This window comes from Python bivittatus, unplaced genomic scaffold (genome assembly GCF_059951505.1).
Source record: "Python bivittatus isolate LINGU-HERP-01145 unplaced genomic scaffold, Pbiv_v1 ctg000200_np1212, whole genome shotgun sequence".
In the NCBI taxonomy this organism is placed as follows: Eukaryota; Metazoa; Chordata; class Lepidosauria; order Squamata; family Pythonidae; genus Python; species Python bivittatus.
The window spans coordinates 3,682,088-3,705,219 of NW_028277040.1; the positions used below are offsets into that span (position 1 = coordinate 3,682,088).

A 23,132-nucleotide genomic window follows, 5' to 3' on the forward strand; every position below is an offset into this window, starting at 1 on the left:
CATAGCTGCTTGCTACATCTCAGCATTGGAGGGTGCCTGAATAGGGCTCAGAAGTTTATCCTAGGATTCACTGAGGAACATTTGGGAAAAGACATTCCTTCAGATATCATGGCCCCAAGTTGAGAAGGGCTTTATAGATTAAAACCTGTTCCTTGATCTCAGATTGGAAACCAACTGGGAGCCAGTGAAAATAAAACCGGCTCAATTGCAGTCAGAATGTGTACTCTCCAGACCGTATTCAAGGGCAGAGGCTGGACAATCAACTCTCAGAGATGTTTTTCTTGCAATGAATAGGAGGCTAAAGTCTATAGCCTTCCAACAGTAGGACTCTATTCTATAATTATATTCCCTGAAGCAAGAGATATCCATTTGTATCAGTGCCATTAATTCTAGGCATTCCTTCTTCTAGGCATGTGTGCCTGACAACTGATTAATCATCCACATCTTTATAAAGTGTTTCATCAATTCAATTGATGCTTTATTGGTGCTTCAATGCTTCTCCAACCAGTTAATTGATGACTGCTTTCAGTGCTGTTTGTGTGAGCTATCTAATATATATCTAATGAACTTTCTACAAAAGCCTTGCTGAGCATAAACATATACTTTCAAGAGCATTTATACTCTAACAAGGATCCTCCAAGTGCTGCCATAATCTAGTTAGGTTTCATCTGTTTCAACTGGAATTGTACACCTATATCATGTGAAGAATACCATAGAAGTATAGGTTTGGAAGAAAATTCAGAGGTCATGTAATTCAACCCTCTGCTTTGATATATTAATGTTCAGATATAAACTCCTTATTGCATCAGGCAGACAGCTAGTTTGGTGTAGTGGTTAAGGCACCAGGGTAGAAACTGGGAGACGGTGAGTTCTAGTCCCGCCTTAAGCACGAAGCCAGCTGGGTGACCCTGGGCTAATCACTCCCTCTCAGCCGTAAGGAAACAGGCAATGGTGAACCACTTCTGAAAAACTTTGCCAAGAAAACTGCAGGGACTAGTCCAGGCAGTTGCCAGGAGTCAACGCTGACTCGAAGGCACAAAAAAAAAAAAAGACAAGTTAGCTGACATTCATTACAAATAATTAAGATTCTCAGTCAACAATACAGTATCATTTACATATATTGTAAAAGTATTCATACATTTATGTCCCAAGCCAACACACTTCTAACATCACATCACAAAAATTATGTCATTATATATATATATATATATATATATATATATATATATATCTGTTTAGTGTGGGTCCAAGGTGCAGACTATGCAGAAAGGCCTCAGAGACAGTCCAACACATAGTGGCAGGGTGTAAGATGCCGATAGGAACATCACACACTGAACAGCACAACCAAGTAGCTAGCCTTGTGTACAGGAACATGTGCACAGTGTATGGGCTAGACCTTCCCAAGTCCAGATGGGAGATTCCACAAAAAGTTGTGGAGAATAACAGGGCTAAGATCTTGCAGGACTTCCAGATCCAGATGGACAGGCTGGTACTGGCCAGTCAACCAGACATCATAGAAGTAGACAAGGACCAGAAGATAGTGGTGGTGATAGATGTAGCAGTGCCAAGTAACAGCAACATCAGGAAGAAGTATGAGAAGCTGGAGTAGTACCAGGGCCTGAAGGAGGAACTAGGGAGGATGTGAAAAGTAAAGGCCAAAGTGGTGCCAGTGGTGGTAGGAGCACTCGGGGCTGTGACTCCCAAGCTGGGAGAGGGGCTCCAACAGATCTCAGGAAGAACATCAGAGATCTCTGTCCAGAAGAGTGCAGTGCTAAGAACAGCTAAGGTTCTGCGCAGAACCCTCAAACTCCCAAATCTCTGGTAAAGAACCTGAGATTGAGGAAGGCACAGACCACCCATAGGGGTGAGAGGGTGTGTGCATATGTATATATACCAAGGGATCATAATATATCCTTATTTCCTGCTCAAGGTGGAACCATGTGCCAGGCATTCTATTTATTCACATGTGGTGTTTATTTTCATCATGTACTGCTTTTATCACATTCAGCAACAAAAATTTCAACTCCATATTTCAGTAATTCACGCTTCTTCACTATTCACTTTTTCTAACTCAATAAACGTATAATAAACGTTCCTTCTCATATTGAAGCATTGCTCAATGACTTAAAGCTGGTCTGAAGCTCTTGCACCTTTTCTGTCAGAATGCTGCCAAACATCTTCTGAGACACACTTAACCCTAGTTTTGCATTCAGTCTTGCTACCTTTCCTTTTGTATAGGGGAATAATAATGGCATTCTTCCAATTGTCAGGCACAGATATAGTCTTCACACACAAGTTGTAGACAAACTATATCCATATTTTAACATTTTTCCAGTAATGGTGTCTGTACCTACACATAATCATTTTTCAAAATTTCCACAGCATGTATTTTCATCAGGTTTCTTGTGGACATTTGTAGTTTCACTCTTCAACATATTTCTATACAATGCTCCCTCCAGCATTCCTTCACTTCAATAATTTCAACACTTTTCTTTCTTTTTAATTACGTTCATTGTGCTAGTGGCTCCTTGTTTAGCCTACTCAGCTACTTACAAAACAACAGTCCTTCTCAGATACAGATTTTTTTTCTCATTCTCAGCTTCTTTCATTTCACCATGCCACCAAGCATGCTCATGTTTTGCTTGTGCAAAACAGGATCAGCTCCAAGCTATTGCATGACCCAAGAGTGATCATGTTCTGCTGCCAAAAATAGCCCTCTTAACATTATCATACTGAAACAATGGGAGGGCCATTAGGTGTCTGCTTAAGGGTTTGCCTTGGTTCTTATCTCACAATAGAAAAACCATTTATCCCCCATTTAACACCTATCCAAACCTATCCTCGAGTCAGATCCCTCAGATTTCCCACCTCTCAACCTCAAAAGTATATAAATTCTATGCTTTTCTATTGTTCAGGGTCCCTCTTTCTCAGAAACCAGGCACCCAGAGATCATTGCAATAAACATGGCTCTTCTCCTCAGAGCTGTGCTCCTGTCTTTGGCAAAAATTCCACAACAAAATTATATTGTTGTAACCACAGAGCATAACATATAGAGCTTCCTGTAGTTATTTTCCTTTCGCTTTTGTTTCTTTCAGTTTTTTCCCTTACTTTCGTCTTCATTTCCCTCTAAAATCCATTCTCAATACTGCAATAAAATTGTCTTTCACACATTCCAAACCTCTCAGCACCCTTGAATTCTTCACTAATTCTCTTAGTCATTCAACACAAACAATTAAATCAATAATGCTTTTAGTTTTATACCCATTCTTTTGCTGCACATACTTAAACATAGAATTACATTTAAACTATGTATTTGAAACTAAACAGATACTCATCAAATGGTCACCATTCTTATTCATTTGTGGGTCTTCAAATAGCCTGTTAGTTTTTTCTGAATACTGAATACTGTCATCTTGTTCCTGCCCATTCATTCAAGTCACCTAGCAGAACATCCCCCACCCCACTCCAGAACACATTCATTCACAATGTTGCACAGCTCCGGTTTTTCTGTTATCATAATTCATTAGAGCATATCATGCAAGTATCACCAACATATGGATTCCTACTTTCATATGTTCCCATAACAACCTAGATGACAGTAATTCATACTTCCTGACATAGATTTTAACACTTTCCCCCCATAATTACACTTACACCTCCACTTCCTAGCATGTATTCATGAATGCCACTTCGTTCATATCTATTACACATTCCCTTTTTTTCTTAGTTTCACAGATGCTCAACATAACTATTTTCATTTCATTTCATTAATTAATGCTGTTTACAATTTACTCCTCTTATATTCCAAGTTTTAATCATCTATATGGCTTAGTTATCATCAGTTAAATCAAAAGATATTGACCTCTGCTCTCATCATGGATTTGATCAATCAGAGCTTTCACATAATGCTATATATATATATATATATATATATATATATAGTAATATAGAAAAGGTACAAACTAGGTTTCCAGCCTTTGTTGTACCCAAGTCATATATAATATTCCCTGATAATGGTAAGGACGGCACCAGTCAATTTTGGTACATTTGAGCCAGTATGCCACAAGCAACCAGAGCCCAATTTTACCCTGAATATGCTATTCTATGCAAGCTAGGATGTCTACTCTAGAGAATATCTTGTTCTCAACTAGCTTATTTACTGATATCTCAAACCTTAGTTCAATGGACTAAGAAATGTAAGTATTGATTGTGACTACTATAAGAAACAGTCATCCCGTTTTTTTCTGGACGGTATATAAATATACAATTCATTAAAGAATCCACTTTTATGAAAGGGATGCAAACTGATGTACAAATGGAAGAAGAGTTTGAAGAATGTTTTTCTTATAAATAGGATATAAGATAAATACACAGTCATATTATATTTCACGGAAAAGCAAAACTGTAAGAACTAATAGTAAGACTATTTGGGGAAAAAAAGTTAAGGAACTTTTAAGCAGATATTCCAAATTACCTATATCAGAATTATACAAAGCTTTTAGCTATGCTAAATAAGAACTATTCCTTCTATGCCCTTGAAACAGAATATCCAATGAATTGTACAGCAAAGATATTAGGAACAAGTTGAAAGACCAGATAAATTACTCTTGGCCAGAACAGTTACATCCAATGTTCCCTCTAAGTTCTGATGTGCCTTGTGCAGAAAAAAAAAGGTTTTGTGCAGCTTTTCCCAAGCCAAGTACAAATTTGGCCTCCGCAATATGAGGTTACAAGTAAATTGCAAATACATGTAATATAAATATGTTAAAATGTTTACCAATTTCTTAGTTAAAGTATAGAAACTAGAAAGTATAATAATATGTCACATACATGCCTAAAAGTTGTGCCTTCAGATCACTTTTACCCCTGGGAAATGCCCCTTGCAGCAGAGAGAGGGACTGGCCCAAGGTCACCCAGCTGGCTCTGTGCCTCAGGCGGGACTAGAACTCCCGGTCTCCCGGTCACTAGCCTGATGCCTTTGCCACTGCACCAAACTGGCTCTCAGCAGCCTGTCTCTGCCTCGGCCCAATCTGGAGCAGGTCGGCTACAAATGCAAGGCTGGGAAAGGGCTGCCTGCCTGCTGTCCCAGGCACAAGGATGCTCCCCCAGGATTTCCCACTCAGTGGCAGCACCCAGTGAGACTTGCTGCTGCAGAGAAGTTGAGGTGGTGAGCTTGTTCGGGATTCCTCATGAGTCACAAGCCTGGAGTTCTATGGTGCCTACATTTACTGTAATTATTGTAGGGTAACGTAATTTTGTGTGTGCCTGACTTTTTACCACACGTGCAGGATTGATGAGTGGTGTACACCCGTGCACACCTTAGACAGAACATAGGTTACAACAATGTCATATTATCTCTGCTATTAAGGATGCCCAGGATAAAATATATGATTCTGACTCAACAAATCAACATTTTAAAAATGTGTATTCTTGATTATATAATGCTTAGTTGATATAATAGAAGAAATTAATGAGTTTTTATGCAATATAACTCTTCCTAAGATTATACCTGATCGGTAGTTTATTCACCTGTTTATTCACCATAAAGGATCCCTCAAAGATAAAATAGATAACATTAAATCTATGAAAACAAGAACTATTGCTATCATTGCACTATTTGGTAATTTAACAGGGTATTCAATTAACTGAATAGCATGACAAATACAGGTAGTTCTCGGGTTACGATGGCAGTTAGGACCCTAATTGCTGATGCTAAGTGATGTGGTTGTAAAGTGCAATGTCACATGACCACATTGCTTAGCGACAGCAATCCCAGCAGTCCCCTTTGCTGTCATAACCCCAGGACCACATGGTCATTAAGCAGGAAGAAGCAGGAGTCCCAGGCAAGGAGAGTGGGGGGGGGTGCATGGCTTGGGAGAAAAAGTGGCAGGAGTGACTTGCAGGAGGATCTGGTGACCTCCTGCTGGCTTCCTTATTGACTTTGCCTATGCAAAGCCGGCAGGGGAGATCACAAATGGTAATCATGTGACCGCAGGATGCCGCAACTGTCATAAGCGTGAGCCAATTGCCAACCGCCTGAATTGCGATCATGTGACCGCAGGGGTGCTGCAATGGCCGGAACTTTGAGGACCGGTCATAAGTTCCCCTCGTTCAGTGCTGTTGCAATTTTGAATGGTCACTGAACGAGTGGCTGTAACTTGAGGACTACCTGTATATGGTACTTCCTCATATGCCTCATATGCTTCCTATAGGCTCTTAAGTTTCTATTGAAATTTGTAAAAATTTGCATTTCACTTGTTGCTTGAATTCTTTTAAATCTGGAAAAAATTATTTCAAGGTAACTTTTTTCATGTGTTCTTGTAAATATATCAGATTCCTTATCTCAAATAAAAATCAGCATAAATAGATGGGTAAAAATTCAACTGAACTGCAGGAAAAAATAAATTTTGTAAACATTTATATTACTTCAATGTATTTACTTAGCAGCGTATATTTACTTAGCAGCGTTCCTAGGTGAATACTTTTAAATTATTTTAAAGAGGTATATAAGATATTAAGAAATTGTATATGGGAAGGACAAACTCCTACAATTTCTTCATCTAAATTAGGCTGTTACATGATGATGGGAATTTTAATTTTCCTGACTTTCAGCATTATAGTTGGCAGATATTTTGACTTCAGTCTCTCTGTGGAACACAAGCAATCAGGTGACACACCTCTGTTAGCACAATTGGCATGTTATTGTGTAATTCCTCTGATACTATGGCAGGGTCTTGGCGTCATTTTGAGCAATAGCTCTGTTCTATCTCCTGCATTAAACATCACAAAGCATGTCTGGAAGACATTTGGTTTGAGTTGGTGGTGTTGGATTTTGACTGTGTTTTGTTCTGGTTTTTGGTATTTTTGTTCCTCCCCCCCCCCCCCCCGTCACAGTTTCTGTTTCTCTCTCCCTCTCCCTCTCCCAATTAAAGCAAGTTTTAAAATGTACACATTTCCTTAAGTCTACTTAATTTGAATTGTACTCTAAGCTCACCGAGTCAGTGATTGCACACTTTCCCCAAAGGCCAGGATGTAAGGATTGTTTGAATTTTATCTTCAAGGACAGAAATAATTGTATAAAAGCTGGATTGGTAAGTAGAGCAAACAACATTTATTCTGTTCCTGCTTGTTGCTAGGCAACACCCTCTCCAGTTCCGTTTGGAGTGATCAATGAGTTCAGCAAATGAAGAGAAATTAATGACGCAGGCTAAGACCCTGCCTGCAGCTTCATTGCCATAGTGACCACCCTGCTCAGTTTCAGACACTGAATGCCTTGCTGTATTTGAGGAGGGAAAGGACCAAATGAATAGGAAATATCAATTTGATTTCCTGTTTCGTTTTAACCATCTGTCCAGGCATTGGGTATGTGGATATGCTGTTCTTCTCCGTATATGTAAGGCACAATGAATCTTTCAGTTTCTCACCAGTAAAATTTAAGGGCTATATTTCCACAGTTTCATCAACAACATAGTGTTAACTATGGATCTTGGAACCAAATGAACAAGGTCAGTCACATGTGTGTCCTATCAAATAAGGCATCAAATGGCTAGATCAGGGCAGGAAATATAAGCAGTTAAGTTGTGTTTTGTTTCAGGTTCTATATTTTTCTGAGGAATAAAGCAATTCCCTAGTTCCTAGAAGATAAACCATTATCTTTGTTTTTATTTGTTTATTTATTTTTTAGTGTTTTAAGAGCAAAATGTTCTCTGTTCAGCTTTGGAATTGCTGCAAAGTGTTCTAAGGGGTCCAAGACTACCATTCCCCAATGGCCATGGGATTGAGGATTTTAAGGGTTCGGTCCAATGCCTTTGGGGGCGCATCTGGTTGGACACAGCTATATTACTGTACTACATCAATCTATGCTCAAAATAAAAAATGACCATGAAGAATTGCAATTTGAACATGTTAAAACCTCAAAGTCTCCAGTGGGACTTTTGGAGAGAAAGATGATATAGATTAAAGGAAAGCAAAGTACCACTGAATTTTTCACCAGATGTTCACATGTCTTAGTGATCCTAACGGGGGAAGATTTAATATTAATCATTTGTATATACAATACCACTACATTTCAATGTTACATATATGCAGTATAGCAGAGCATTTTTTAAGTCCAGCCATACAACTGGGAGTCTTCCTTTTAGCAGAAGTTGCTGTTTTTGTGCCTTTGAGTCAGTGTTGACTCCCAGCAACTGCCTGGACAAGTCCCTGAAGTTTTCTTGGCAAGATTTTGGAAATGGTTTGCCCTCGCCTCCTTCCTAGGGCTAGCCCAAGATCACCTAACTGGCTTTGTGCCGAAGGCAGGAGTGGAACTCACTGTCTGTCACTTTCAAGCCTGATGCCTTAACCGCTACACCAAACTGACCCTCTTCAGCAGAAGTATTTTTCTGATTTCTTAAATTATTCTGTGTAACAAATAGAAAACTGCAGATTTTAAGCTTTTAGAAGAATACATACCTAGGATAGGGGGGTCCTTTCTCTTGGGAGGCTTGGGATGAGATGCTTCCATCAATGGAATTTCCACGGTGGCAACCCAGGAAGGGCTGCCTTGGTGGAATGGAGTCCGATTCGGTTGATTCACACACTATCTACAGGCCAGGGAGAAACAATGATAAAATGTACATATATCGTATAGATACACCATTGTGACTGCTAATTCAAGGGGGAGAACCTTCAGATGTTGTCCTGAAAGTTTCTCTAGCCTAGGATGGAGGAAAAATTGCATTCCCCAGTCTTAGACATAAATTGAAATGCAATCATTTTTAGAGCTTGCAGAATGAAAATAAATGAACATGATGAGACATGGGAAGAGAATAATTTGTAGGCACTGTACATCAAGTCCCAGTTCTCCCTGGGATGATTAAATCATGCCTATGCTATATCACTTCCAACTGCAAGTAAAGACTCATATAATTTATTGTATTTTGAATGCTTGCAATTATGATATGTCACCATTCACTTAAAAAACAAAACCATCAAGAGAAAGCTATTTTTAAACAAAAAGTTCAAAGGCTTACTCATTTTCTTAGGGACATATTGTAGGCATGCTCATACAATGGCTGTTGGGGAGTGGGACAGCCTCCTCACAAAGTGGCAGCAGGTATAACACACCCATTCTGGGCATGACCAGTCACAAACACTTAACAGAAGGCCAGCTGTTAAGCTTGCCCTCTGTCATCCCCTCCAGCTTCAAAGATGTTCCCTAGCAGTCCATGATAACTTGTTCCTTTTTTCTGGCTGGGTGGGGACACTTGCAGGCCGCACACTGGGTTGCAGCCAATCATTCTTTAATTGCTAAGAATGCTTATTTTCTAAGAATGCATGAGATGATGCTGGAGGCTGGCACTATGTTTTACAGCATGCCAGCTTCCCATTTATTTATCTGTTTGTTTTAATGACAGATACAGAGCCTGGAAGGCTCAAAGGAACTGTTGCAGGGACACTGGTACCCATGAATGCCATGTTTCCTACCCTATGGTATCAGGGCCTTCGTGCTATGAGCCCTTCACCTGCACTCTGAAATAATATATCCTAGATGAAGAATTGCCATCCTAGCTGCAGCTAAACCCAAGACGGAAAGCAAGAATAAAGCAAATACACAATGCCCTGGAGACCTTCAGGCACTGAATGAAATTGTTTAGGGGCTCTTCACAAAAAGACACCTCAATGTGAATTGTGTGCAACTTTCCCTAAGTCTTCAGATCTTGGCAGCAGGGAGGATAGACGTGCTTCGCCTGCTTCATATTTCCTGGCATCAGAACATCCTGTAAGCGAGCCATGGGCAAAAGGTGCCTCATGGGGGAAACCATGAGGACCAATCAGATGGTCTATGTACACAAATGCCTCTCCCCTGCCTTTTGTTTGTTTGTTTGTTTGTTTTTGGTAGATATTGCTGTTCCAATTTCAACAAGTGTTTATGCAGGGAGATTTTACTGAATTTATTGCCAATTGCTACAATGGAAATACAATTTTTAATGCACACAATCAAGGGTCCAAGTGACAACTTCTTCTGTTTGGAAGCTTTCCATGCTTTTACTGTAGTTCTTCAACCTTTTCTTTTGTCTTCCATGAGGAAGAAAGGATGGATAACTGCACATTAGTTTTTGATTGCTAGCACTACTGGGTGTATGTCCAGAAACACCCTACATAAAATTTCACTAACCTTGTTCTGCCTGCTTACCCTGCCCCCACCATTGATTCCCATTACTCCCCCCAAAACAGTACAGCTTCAGTGGTTACCTCTGTATGCCCAGCATCCAGGTTAGGAGATTCACAAGTAAGGCCCTGGTTTTTGATTGGAGAACTCCTCTTTGCTGGCAAATTCAACAGCTTGTTAGTACAGAAGCTACATGATTCAAATTTTAACAATTCTGATAGCAGACTATACATTAAATGACCCTACTGTTCTTAATCGTACATGAGTAACTAGTTATCCTTTTTAATCAATACAGCACTATATGTTGGAGAATCTAGAATTATGGATCTCACAATCCTAACTGTATGTTATTGTAAACATTGGGCACACAGCACTGTTGGTGAGCTCAGAGTTAAAACTGGGAGGTGCTATTCTCTGCTCTTAAGGGACTATAAGAAGTGGTTTATGGTAACTGGGTTTTTTGAGGAGGGGGGTTGTTGGATATATGTTCTGCGCCTCATTAGTATTACAACAAAAAATAAAAGTTGGTTCACTGCATATGAAGTTGGCCTCTGTCTTTTGGGTGAAGCTAGGAAACACTTTTATTATTATTAATACTGTACTTGAGAGGCTGGGACATAATCATTGATAGAGGCTGATAGCATCTGAATATTTCCCATTTTTGGTCCTTCATATATTTCTCTACCATTAGGCTAAATGAGATAGCTACTTTGGATGGAAGAGACTGTACATGCTAGAGAAGAGCAGCAATGTGTAAGAGATTGGCAGAGCCTGTGCTCCTCAACTTGCCCTGGTCCTTTAAGTTAACCTGCTACCTACTGGCACAATGGACTTGAAGAAAAAGCCAACTGCTGACATGAAGTGAGGGGGCCCCTTTCGGTTCACTTGCAACATCAGTAGTAGCTAACCCTGACAGTATTTCAGCTCCCCTGTATTTCTGGAAGCACATGGTGTAGCCATGCCAAGCAATGAATTATAGAATAAAATTACCCCACCACACCATTAAGAAAAATGAATTCTATTTCATATGCAACATTCCACTCTGTCAAGGTTCTCAACAAAAACTCATGCCATCAATATTTCTCTTAAAGCATTTAAATATGATCCCTGTAAAATTCTAGGAATGGGGCCACATGTGAAGTATATAATTTAGTACTGCAGTCTCATGTAGCCCTCAGAATCTGACCCCAGCATATGTGGAGGGCACTTATATTTTAAAATCTCACAGATCTGTCCTCTAATCATGACCCACTTCTATCTTATTTTTAAAAAAAGCAAGGAGATAATATCTCTTGGAAATGTAGTAATGCAAAACAGGAATCATTTGTTGCATATTCTAGTAGGAAACTGAACCCAACGATAGTCTTAAGAACATATTTCCACTCTGTTTTGCTGCTCCATCCCCAATTCACTTGTGCTCCCCCAAGTCATTTGGGCAAGTGCAAAGGCTTCTACATATTTCCTAAAATAGTTCCTGAAATTAGGTTGTTTCCATGCAGACCATTTATTGTGCAATTTTCATGGCTCATTCACAGAATTCTGCAGAGGGTCCAAATTATGATATTTGCAACGAGTGATTAAGCTACTCAGGTTTTCCTGACACTTTTCCCTTCTTTCTTCTTGCCAGGAAAAAAAAATCTATTGAGGATGGAGAGGCAGAATAGCTTAACCTTTAGCGCTAGGAATTCTGTTTGTAAAAGCAATGCAGGCAGTAGAAAGCCTCTCTTCACTGCCATCCTTTCAAAAACCATGCTGATCCAGCAGTCATAATTGCAGTGTGTATATAGATGGAAAAGACCTTGATTTAGTGTGCACTCATGTGCACACATACACATGTACACATACATGCACACTCACACACACACACAAACCTGTGATTATATTCCTGATGGGCTTAACCAGTGCGGTAAAGGCAGTGACTTCTGGCTGCCTGTGTTCCCACATTGGCTGCCAAATAACAAGACCACTGGCAAGACGAAAAGTCAGATCAGATTCCTAAAAACATAACAGCAAGTTGTTAGATTATTCTAAGGAAAAAGGATATCTATATATGTGTAGAATTTCCCAATTCCAAAGCTGATTCATTTTTTTTCCCCACATAAAAAGTATCCCTGGTTCCAAATTAGCACTCAGATAAGGGGATGCATGGGAATCAATTTAATTTACTGGTTTTAAGTAGAGTACGTTGATGGATCTAAGAAAATACAGCTCATAAGTGGGTTGGGTTCACTAACTACATCAAAAATTAAACCCTAAAATGAAGTATGATTATTCCACCATCTCTTTTTTCCCCTTTGTTTAGTTATATTACCCAATCAAAAAAGTTGTGGAACCTGTAACCCTTGTGATTGGTCAGATCTTTTTGGTATAGGCAATGCAATGGATCCTCTGGAAGACAGCACTTGTTCAATTAAAAATGAATGGGGGAGGTGTGAGGCCAGTACTACCCCAGAGAGGTTCAGGGAAGTAGTGCTCACCCCACTCTTTTCTGCCCTTTTTCATCTCCTGTGTAGCCCCAGTGGAGGAGAGGAAGCTGGAACAATAACAGAGTAGCTATAAAAGACCCACTTTGGTGAATGTCTTTAGGACTCAGAAGAGACAGAGAAGTAGTTTGCAAGACCTGGAAGACATTATTTTAGCCTCAAGCAAGATTCAGTCTGTTTGGAACGAAAATGAACTCCTTAAGGGTTAATTGGCTGGATCAGTTAGCTGCTTTTGAGAGTTTACAGAACATCCTGGCACTGCTAATTGTGTCATGTGAACAAGGCCACGTTGGATAGCCTTCACCCTCCAAACCAAAAACAGAAAACATGATCAGAAGCTCTAAGTGTACTTTGTCACTTTAAATACCTCAACAAACTATGACTAAGGCTCCGTGGGAGAAAGAAGTTGTCATCTTTGGGGGAAAAACAGAGAACAATACATGGCTCTTGCATAATTCTCAGCATGCTTTGAAGTCTTGGACTTAAACTTGCCAGCCTCCATGTCATTGGTAGGAATAAGCCTAAGGAGAAGTAAGGCAGGGCCATGTATGAACTTGATGAAACTAGAGGTAGCAGAATCTCAATGCCCCATGCTAGTTTGGTTGAAGAAGAAGCACAGCAGTCACTACTCACTTATAGAGATAATGCAAGAATATCAAGACACTCTGTTTGGGGAAAACAAGTTCATATGTCCAGTAAGATTACCATCTTTTTCTAAAGATGTTCTATTTATGGCAGGCAGAAAACCTGGAAGCTGGATGAGTTTGAAGCTAGATGGTTGACTCTTTGCACTAAAGGGGACCAATTCTGCAACCACCTCACACCCTTCCATATATAAATCAAATAAATAAATAAATAAATAAATTCCCTAATAGATGCAACATGGGTGGAGACATGATGGTAAAAAACAAACAAACCAGACTAAGAGTTTCTTGTATGCCATATGCTATATCCATGAAACACCAAGGCAGCAGATATGCAAGGCAGTAGTTGTTCATTATGATAGCAAAACATGCCATCTCCCTTACAGCTGCCACTTGTTTGACTATAGAGACTTACTTTAATCCTATGAACCAGAGGAGCAAATAAGAATACAAAAAGCTCCACAGTGGCCATTGAATTCTGAAAGAACTTCCTTCTGCTGTTCTCTTCTTCCTCATTGGTGCTGTCACATCTCGATTGCTCTGGAGATCCTTGGTTTTCAATCTGGTGGATAAAAGCACTGCTGCTTCCTCTCCAACTTGATCCTCTGTCTCCTGATCCTCCAAAGAGGTCATTGCTGCAGTCTTGAGGTGCTTCTAGCAACATCCAATGGAGAGTGTGAAGGAGTTTTGTCTCAGCAACACCAAGTTTGTCCTGATGTCCTAGGTGGAAAAAGATTGTGGGGACCATGATTAGATGGTGCACCTTGAGAAGAATCTCTCTCAACTTGTTTCCCATAATGCCAAGCACATCCTACCATACATATTTAGCAGTCAGCTAAGTCTTCCTTACTTGCTACCCACTTTGAGCATCTAGAAAGACATTGTACATGGGTACTATGTTTTATTTGACTTGGTAATATATGAACTGTTCTCCTTTAAATAGTTTCTAAGGCTACTTCTAAATCATTGACATCTTCATTTCTTCTATGCTCTGATAAACCCAGTTAATGTTTCAAAGGTATCCATGTAAGCAGTGTTTCTCGGACTTTATCTTGTATTTACATTGTATTGTATTGATGGATGGATAAGACTTGTGTTTTTCTATTGGAAACATGCTTTTAATTATATTTTAACCTGTCCTGTAAAAATATAAGCGATTATCCCCTTCCTGAGGATTTTTACTGCTTACGATATTCTTACTGTTATCATGCAGGTTTTAAAATCCAGCTGACTTCCTATCATATTTTTGTGACTGACTGCATCCTTCCATGGTCCACCAAGCTGCTCCCTATGACAAGGCTCTCCATTATCAAACCCTTTAACTCTCCATCCTTCTTGTATCTTCATCTGCAATCCCTTTCCTATACAACCATCAGTTCATCTTGCCCTCACAGTTTACTATGCCATCATTTGCACAAAAGCAAATGTGCATGAAAGCCTGCCTGCCTGCCTTCCTATTCTTTTTCTTAATAGAGCTAAAATGCAAGTCATAGAACTTTAACCTGAACTGTATTTAGTCAGTTTTGATCATAATTGATAACATAATGTCTAACCACAGTTGTTTTTAAAATCACAGATGTGCACTGACCTAACTTGTTCCGGTTGGAAAGCAGAGTGGCTGTGCAGTGAAGGACATGTGGTAAGGCAGCTTGAATCAATTCCCAGCGTGAAATGCTCTGGATGGCTTCAGAAAGAGCTGGTGAAAGACCATGCAGCTTGTTTTCAACCAAAACTCTTTCAAAAGACTAAAATGAAATGAGGGGGAAAAAACCTTAGTTTAGGTTTTTGAAACTTTTACTATATTCCCTTTTTATGCACTTTGCTGCTCTCCATGAAATATAAACATTCCACAAGAATTAAATATTTTCTACTAAAGGCAGATCTTTCATGTGACATTTTGCCCTCCTGTTTCCTGCAGCAAATATCAGCAAAGAATAGACAGCACGCATTTATCTTTTACATTTCATGTAGATGTATCAGGGAACTGGTTGGACCATGGCTTTTGGACTCATGGCTCTATGTGCTAAATAGTACACATTTACTATCCATGCTTGAATGCTTGTCTTACAAACACAGCAATTATGCTTGCTGAATTTTCTCTTATGCTAAAATTCATGACTTTATTTTCTAATAAGATATTTCTAAAGGATAAGACTTTTGCTAAACTGGAAAGATTTTAATGGTGGCATTGCTATCATGATGGACTCACAAATCGATCTGGCGCTGCTTTTCCCTTCAAATGAACTGATAATCTTAGAGGTTCACATCCTTTTGCCACACACAAATATGTAGTTTTGGATCATTTTCCTCAATAAATCAATGAACAAATATAATATTTTGACTTATTTGTTTAATTGGGTTCTGATTGCCTAGTTTTAGGACTTGTTTGGAGAACAGATCATGTTTTAGGTCATATTTATGCAGAAATATTGAAAATTCAAAAGAGTTCATACACTTTTAAGCACCACTGTACCTGTTCATCATCCTATGACTAAGAGCACCAAGTAATAATTTGCATATCTAAATAGCCTCTCCTGGATATAATCCAGCAGATTCCATATCTTTCCAATATAAGTGTGTTTGCTTTTCTCTTTTCTTCATAGTAAGTGTTTCATATTGGGTGAAGGTTCTTAACACCATTAATAATATGTATGGATGTGTGCAATCCTCCAAACTAATCCTGTTATCAGGGGATATTTTTTGTACAGTAGGTTTAAATTTTACTTGAAGATTCATTGGACATTGTTAACATTGTAATTGGCAGGATTTGGAAGACAACTCATTCAATTGCAACGCAGGCTTGCATCTATTTTCAGGCTGAGCAGGACACATGTGGGAGACTAATTTCCAATAACTAGATGGGGCTAGGACAAAGAAAAGAAATGGGACAAAAGTGTGATTTAAAATTATTGTAATTAAACAATAACAATATTTATTCTATGTTTAATTTGGAGTATTTAATAATTCTCTCACTTCATCTCACTGAAACTTGCAATTCAGTGGCAACCTCTAGAGAATTTCTAGGGACTGTATCAAGGGGTTTTGGGGAGGGTGTGGGGGGGGTAGTTGGGAGGTCCTAGGCAGAAAACCTCTGAGATACAGAAGGCACTGAGGAGGACCCTTTAAAAAATCTGGCTATGGTTCAAAATAAAGAGGGGGGAGAACTTTCTTATGTTCTTGATTCAATATTTTGAAAAGAATCAGTTCTTGTTGTCTGTTTCTGGCCATCAAGCAAAGTAAACATGGACAAAAATGTGTGAACAAGGGCAATGTCTTCCTTGTTTCCAGGTTTGCAGAATCTTTCTACAATAAACAGAACTGTTAAAAGACTTGCAGCATATTTTAAGCCATATAACTATATCATATCATCATGAACCTTTTAAAAAATAAAATATTAAAGAACATAGTACTATTTTTTAAAATAACATGTTCTGACACCATAAGAGTTCTCCCCAAGCTGATGAACTCCTGAAATGTTGGGATTGCAGCTCCAAAAATTTCCAGGCCAAGCATGGCCAAGACCATTCCAATATATCTGGATTGTACTAGGTTGAGGAAGGGCAGGTTATTCTGTTTGCATGCAACAATATGTTGTTATGTTACAATATAGCCTCCGCTCACACTGAGAATGGCAATAGTCTAGTCAACTTTAAAAGAAGCTCTAATGGAACAGAATTAAAAATGCACTTAAGCATTCCATTGGAATCAATGGAACTGACATGCACTTAAAATTGAGAGAGATTGTGTTAGCAGTTTTATTCATCTTTGGCATGAAGCAATCCTTATCAAAATGTCCTTTGAAAAGATCTTTCCATGAGTATAAAGAAGAGCTTGCAAGTAGACAAGTGGACTCTAAGCAACGATTCTATATCTTCCCACAAATATTAATCATATTCCTTTCACCAGGATGTACAAACAAGTCTATGATTTACTAGTGTTCATATGCTGATCTCTTGATATTTGAGAGCTTTTTTTTTTTTTTTTTTTTTGCCTTCAAGACAGTTTTTGACTCCTGGCAACTGCCTGGACTAGTCCTTGCAGTTTTCTTGGCAAGGTTTCAGAAGTGGTTTGCCCTCGCCTTCTTCTTCCTACGGCTGAGAGAAAGAGACTGGCCCAAGGTCACCCAGCTGGCTTCATGACTAAGCAGGACTAGAACTCCTGGTCTCACAGGTTCTAGCCTAGTGCCTTAACCACTACTCCAAACTGGCTCATAACGGCTTGTAATCAATGCAGAGAAATCCTTAACAGCAATTGAGCATTTGCTAGCTGATCCATTGTAATTGACCTCCAAACCTTCCTACATGCTCACCAAGGTATCTGTTTTTATCCCCAGGTCAACTAACTTCCTCTTATTTTGCTCAGGCCCAAATTGCTGGAGAGTTTAAAAGTGTTAACTGAGATACATAGTAGGAGGAGAGTCATGTTAGTCTACGAAGGCAAAAAATCAGTAGGAGTCTGGTAGCATCTTTTCTGACCAACAAACTTTATTAAAAGCTGCACAAAATTTACTGCACAAAAAGGTATACTGCTTATACCTTTTAATACAACTGATTAGGCAAAGGGGCTACCAGAGTCCTCCTGAGATATATAAGATCAGCCGAATCAGACTAGAGTATTTTTCAGTGTTACTTTTTCCCACTTTCTTGTTTCCAAACTTCTGGTAATAGAGCAACAGGATCAGTAATGTGATTATGAAAACTGGGGTGGAAAAAGACCTAAAGGCAGTATTAACAAGAAATATAGATGACTCTCAAAATGGAGCTTAGCAACAATGCTGGGAAACCATTGGAAGAGACAATATAGTTGAAAATTTTAACTTTCCAATAAATATTACTAGTAAAACACTTACTGTAATTCTGATGTTATTCAGTATGACTAAATTGCCAAGTGAAAGAGACATGGGCTGCTATATTCAAGGAAACAGTAGCCAGCTTCTAACCTCTTGTTAATTCACACCCAACAAGCTTCATAATTGTTCAGAAATAGTTTGATACATATGTTATCTTACTTAAAATGATTATGGATTAGGAATTTGACAAAATGATCTCAGACAATCAAGTAAACTGGAGCGGGGCATGTATTAAAATTATGGGTTGTCCTATAGTAGAATACCATACAGGCAAACAAACTTTGGGGGACCGAAGAGGACAACAGTGAAGGAGACAATGATGTGATGATATCATCAGAATTGACAGGATTTGAGTGAGGAATTGAGTGAAATAAGAAGAACTAAAAAGTTTGCTAGAGGTGTTCGATGAAGGACTTTATGGGGAATCTCTAACAAACTTTCCCTTCAAACTAAGGGTTTGTACTTGGCTAACATGAGAGCTTGAGAAGGAAACAAGAAGAAATAATGTATTCTAAGAAGCTAATGTGAATGTAAAGAAACAGGAGTCTACAATTGTGACCTGCAATGCTGGTGCCATGTTTTTTTCCTGCCTGAAAACAACTTGGCATATAATTTATAGCAAATGCAAGCTTGTAGCAGATCTGGAACAAACAAAAAATCAAAAGTATTCAAGCTGTAAATAACTAACTTTCACTTGGTGATAAAGGATGGGCATTAATCAATTCAAGGAAAGAAAGTTCTACAGGAAAAATTTTTAGTGGAAGCTCCTCTTCATAAAGAAGCCAGTCAGACTTAACAGTGAATCCAGTGGATGAGAGTAATAACCAAAAAACAAGAGATGTGAAGATATTCCACAATGCTGAAACTCAGAAACAATCTTCAGTCTTGCAAGGTCTTGCAAATGAAACAAGTTCTAAGCATTCAGGAAAAGAAAAACAGACTACGCAGAATGGGGAATAGGGTGGTGGATCCCTATAGGACCAAAAAGATGCAACCATGCCTTATAAGAAGACAGAACAATTGTGGTAGCTGATGACTCATGACTGCTACGAAATGAAACATAGATATGAACTTGACAGAATACAGTTGCCCCCAAGCCTTTACAGTAATCTTTCTCTGCAACTTGGTGGTCTCATGGAAATTGCAAGCAAAACTTAGTAAGATGAAGAATGGTTTCTGACAGCCTAAGAGTCAGGTGCTTTATATGTGTGTGTTCAAAGGTTTAAATCTAGAACTTTCTCTTTTCTTTTGCAATGACTTGGCGCAGCCCATTTCTCATGCTGCATCTGACCAGTGTTTACAAAATGGGCTGTCTAATCCTGGGCTTTTCATTTCCCACCTTGCTAGTTCCGCCCTCATAACAACTTCCATGATTTATTAAGTCCACTGACAACTATCCCTTTATTCTACAGTAATACACGTGGGGACAAACGATGCTTCAAAGAATAGCTATGACCATATCACCATGATCTCTGAAAAATCTCTGACGTTTAAAAGCTTGGGGGCTTGGATTATATTCTCGTCCATTTTCCCAGTCCATGAAAAAGGATCTGAAAGGGGGAAAGGAATGCTGCAAGTCAATGATTGTCTACCCAAATGGAGTTGATGGAAGATAGTTGCTTTCTGGGACCATGGTTTGCGTCATCTAAGTGACAAATTGCTGACAAAAGATTAGTTGCATCTAACAAGGGGGGAGAAAAATGTGTCTCACCAATGCATGATGAGCTTCATTAGGAGTGTTTCAAAATGAATCTTGTAGGAAAGGAAAATGAAATCTCTGCAGTAAGGACATCAGATAAAAAATTATGCACTGCAGAAACTGGAAATGTTGCTGAAAATACATGCAAATGCTCAGAGCATGGGAAATAAACAAGATGAGCTTGACCTCTTAGCACAGTGTTGTCCAAATTTGGCCACTTTAAGATGAGTGGACTTCAACTCCCAGAATTCCCCAGCCACCCATGCTGGCTGGGGAATTCTGGGAGTTGAAGTCCACTCATCTTAAAGTGGCCAGGTTTGGACAACACTGTCTTAGCACAAAAGGGAAAGTATAATTTAATATGTATAACAGAGACCTGGTGGGATGACTCTCATGAGTAGAATATAGCAGTTGAAGTATACAGTTTGTTCAGAAGAAACAGAATCAAATAACAGGTAAGGAGGAAGTGCACTCTATGTTAAAAATATATATTCCTGACCAGACATCCAGATGAATGAACTTGGCAGTATTTCAAGAACATTTTGGTTAAGATAAATCAAGGAACAAATAAAAGTAGTACTGTTGCTGCTGTCTGTTATTGCCCTCCCAACCAATAAAAAAAAAGATGTGGATGATGCCTTCTAAAAGCAATCTGCAGTTCTTTCGAAGTGAGATTGTAGCCATGGGAGGCTGTAGTTACTTTAACATCTGTTGGGAGTTAAAGTCTAATGGTCTTTCCAGGAAATTCCTGACTTTCTTTCTCCTTCAGAATTTGGAGGAAGGCACAACAAGATCAGCTACCTTTGACTTGATATTAATCAATAGGTAAGACTAAGTTAAGGCACCAGGCTAGAAACTGACAAACCATGAGTTCTAGTTCTACCATGAACCCAGCTGGGTGACTTTGGGCCAGTCGCTCTCTCAGCCCTAGGAAGAAGCAGGCAAGGGCAAACCACTTCTGAAAACTTGCCAAAACAACTGCAGGGACTAGTCCAGGCAGTCATCAGGAGCCAATACTGACTCGAAGCCCACCTGCAAAAGACTTAATTGAAACAGTGAAAGTAATAAAAATATTGGGGAAAGTGACCATGTAAAGCTGGAATTCTTGAGGGAAACTAAAACTGAGTATAGTTAAATATAAAATTTCAAAGAGTGGGTCTTAATAAATACAAAGCATTGATTAGTAGGCCTGGAAACTAAAAGGCAGGAGATCTCAAATCTCCATTACCTAAAGCACTATGGGCCCATACATTCTGACCCTGCTTTCCTGCCTTGGTAGTTATTGATGCCTATTTTTCATGGGGTGCATCACTTTTCTGAGGTTCTCCTGCTAGCCCTCAGCTGTAAAAGAGGCAGAGTTCTCACAATCTGTACTGTTCTTCTGGGAGTAAAAAGGTAAAGGGTTAATTATTAATGGCTTCTGTAGCAATCTCCTGGCCCTCTAGCATAGAGGTGTGTAGCTAAAGGTTTCAGCCCTTCCCCCTGGAGGAGATAAATCCATCTTGATGGAGATAAATAAAATTGAACTGTATTTTTTTAAAAAAGGAAAGAAAGTAAAAAAATACATATTAAACCTCATTTGCAAAATTGCATGTAGTGTTCCCAGCACACCACAAGGTGGTGCTGATCACTGATCTATGGTATGGTCTCCAATTCCAAATAACTTTTCAGCTCACAAAAAGTTAATATTAAAAAATATTTTGGAAATCTATCTGAAATTACACAGAATGCCCTACTTGTGCAGAATAATAGACAATAAGATTTAACTTACAGACATAAGATAAAAGAAGTTAAAATGTAAGCTTTGGATTAAAATAATTTCCTAAGAAAAAAACATGAATGGTGAAGCAATGTCCTCTCTTTTCCCCAGTGTTTCCCAATCTTGGCAACTTTAAGATGGGTGGACTTCAGCTCCCAGAATTCCTCCAGCCATTTATCAAAATTGTTGGTGAGATGGTACATCTCATTTCTTTCTCCAGTTCTGGCACAGTAACTTCTTGCTATGTTTCCCCAGATTTCTGCTTTTGCCTTTTAAAAGAACAAACCCTTTTTTATCTCTAGATGGGGAATCTTTTGAAAGAATCTCCTGAGTTTACACACTAAAGCTCATATCTGAGAAAAGGTGTATGTTGAGATATAGTTGCTGTCTGGCACTGTGAATGCAAACTGGCTAGCCACAACACTATGGCAGGAAATATTAATGGGAGAAAGAGCTCAAACTAAGTGGGATTTCTTAAATAAAAAGGAATTATAAGCACAATTGCAAACAATTCCAGTAAGGTAGGCCAAGTCACAAAGGAAAAGTACAAACAGCCCAGAACTGTAGCATTGTAGGAAAACAAATGTCTCTGATGAGCTGAGATTAATGAAGATGCTTATTTAGTAGATGCACTCAGAAGAAAAGAAAAGAAAAGAAAAGAAAAGAAAAGAAAAGAAAAGAAAAGAAAAGAAAAGAAAAGAAAAGAAAAGAAAAGAAAAGAACCAGAATACAGTTGCTAAGTGAGGTTGGAAAAATGCTAAACTGTAAGCAACAAATTCAGCTCCTATTTTGTTTTGGTCTTCTCCAGCAAAAAAAAAAAAAAAAAAGTGTTCTACCAGGAAATTGTGAAAAGCAGCATGAAGAAGAACCAAAGATGGAGACTGATAGATAATGTGGTAACTTGATAATTAGAACAAGTTTAAATCTTCAGGATCAGATGAACCTTGAACACTGCAGGAACTAGCTGATAATCTGGCTGAACCCTTATGTATTTCTCTTGAAAAATCCTGGAGAACTGGTGGAATGTCAGATAATTAAAGAGGAAGTCCTGTCTCTATCTCCGAAATCAGGAAAACGGAAAATCCAGTTAACAGTCCAGTCAGTCATCAATAATTAGGAAGGTTTTAGAGCAGATAATAAAGAAATGGATCTGTAACCACCTTGAAAATGCAATAATTATAAGTCAGCAGGCATTTTTTGATAAACAAACTCTTGCCAGACTTAATCTTGTACCTTTTTAAAACAGGCATTGTAGGAATGCTGTAAACATATATTTTGATTTCAGCAAACTATTTGACAAGGTACCTCATGACATGCTGATCAATAAATGCACAAGGATAGAATGGGGGATACTAGGCTTGGTAATAGAAGTTGTGGGGAGGGGGAACCCCTATTCAATAGTTGATTCCCAACTGAATATGAACCGGCAAAATGTTGCAGATGCAAAAAAGACAACACATTTCTAAAAATATAATTTCCAAATCATAGGAAATAATAGTTCCACTTGATTCCCCCACATTGATACTTTAAAAAGGATTCAAAGAA

The 23,132-nt window shown here is 38.8% G+C and overlaps 1 protein-coding gene across 1 annotated transcript in view; it reads right to left on the reverse strand.

The window, feature by feature from the left end:
• The window catches only part of UNC80 (unc-80 subunit of NALCN channel complex), a 153,788-nt gene that overhangs the window by 121,850 nt on the left and 8,806 nt on the right, over positions 1-23,132 (reverse strand). Inside the window, exons 3-8 of the mRNA XM_088135592.1 lie at positions 14,869-15,025; positions 13,696-14,000; positions 12,025-12,148; positions 10,237-10,310; positions 10,170-10,178; positions 8,455-8,585 (exon numbers count right to left, since the gene is read on the reverse strand). Coding sequence (XP_087991718.1) covers positions 8,455-8,585; positions 10,170-10,178; positions 10,237-10,310; positions 12,025-12,148; positions 13,696-14,000; positions 14,869-15,025 — 800 coding nt within the window. The remainder of the gene's footprint in view (positions 1-8,454; positions 8,586-10,169; positions 10,179-10,236; positions 10,311-12,024; positions 12,149-13,695; positions 14,001-14,868; positions 15,026-23,132) is intronic.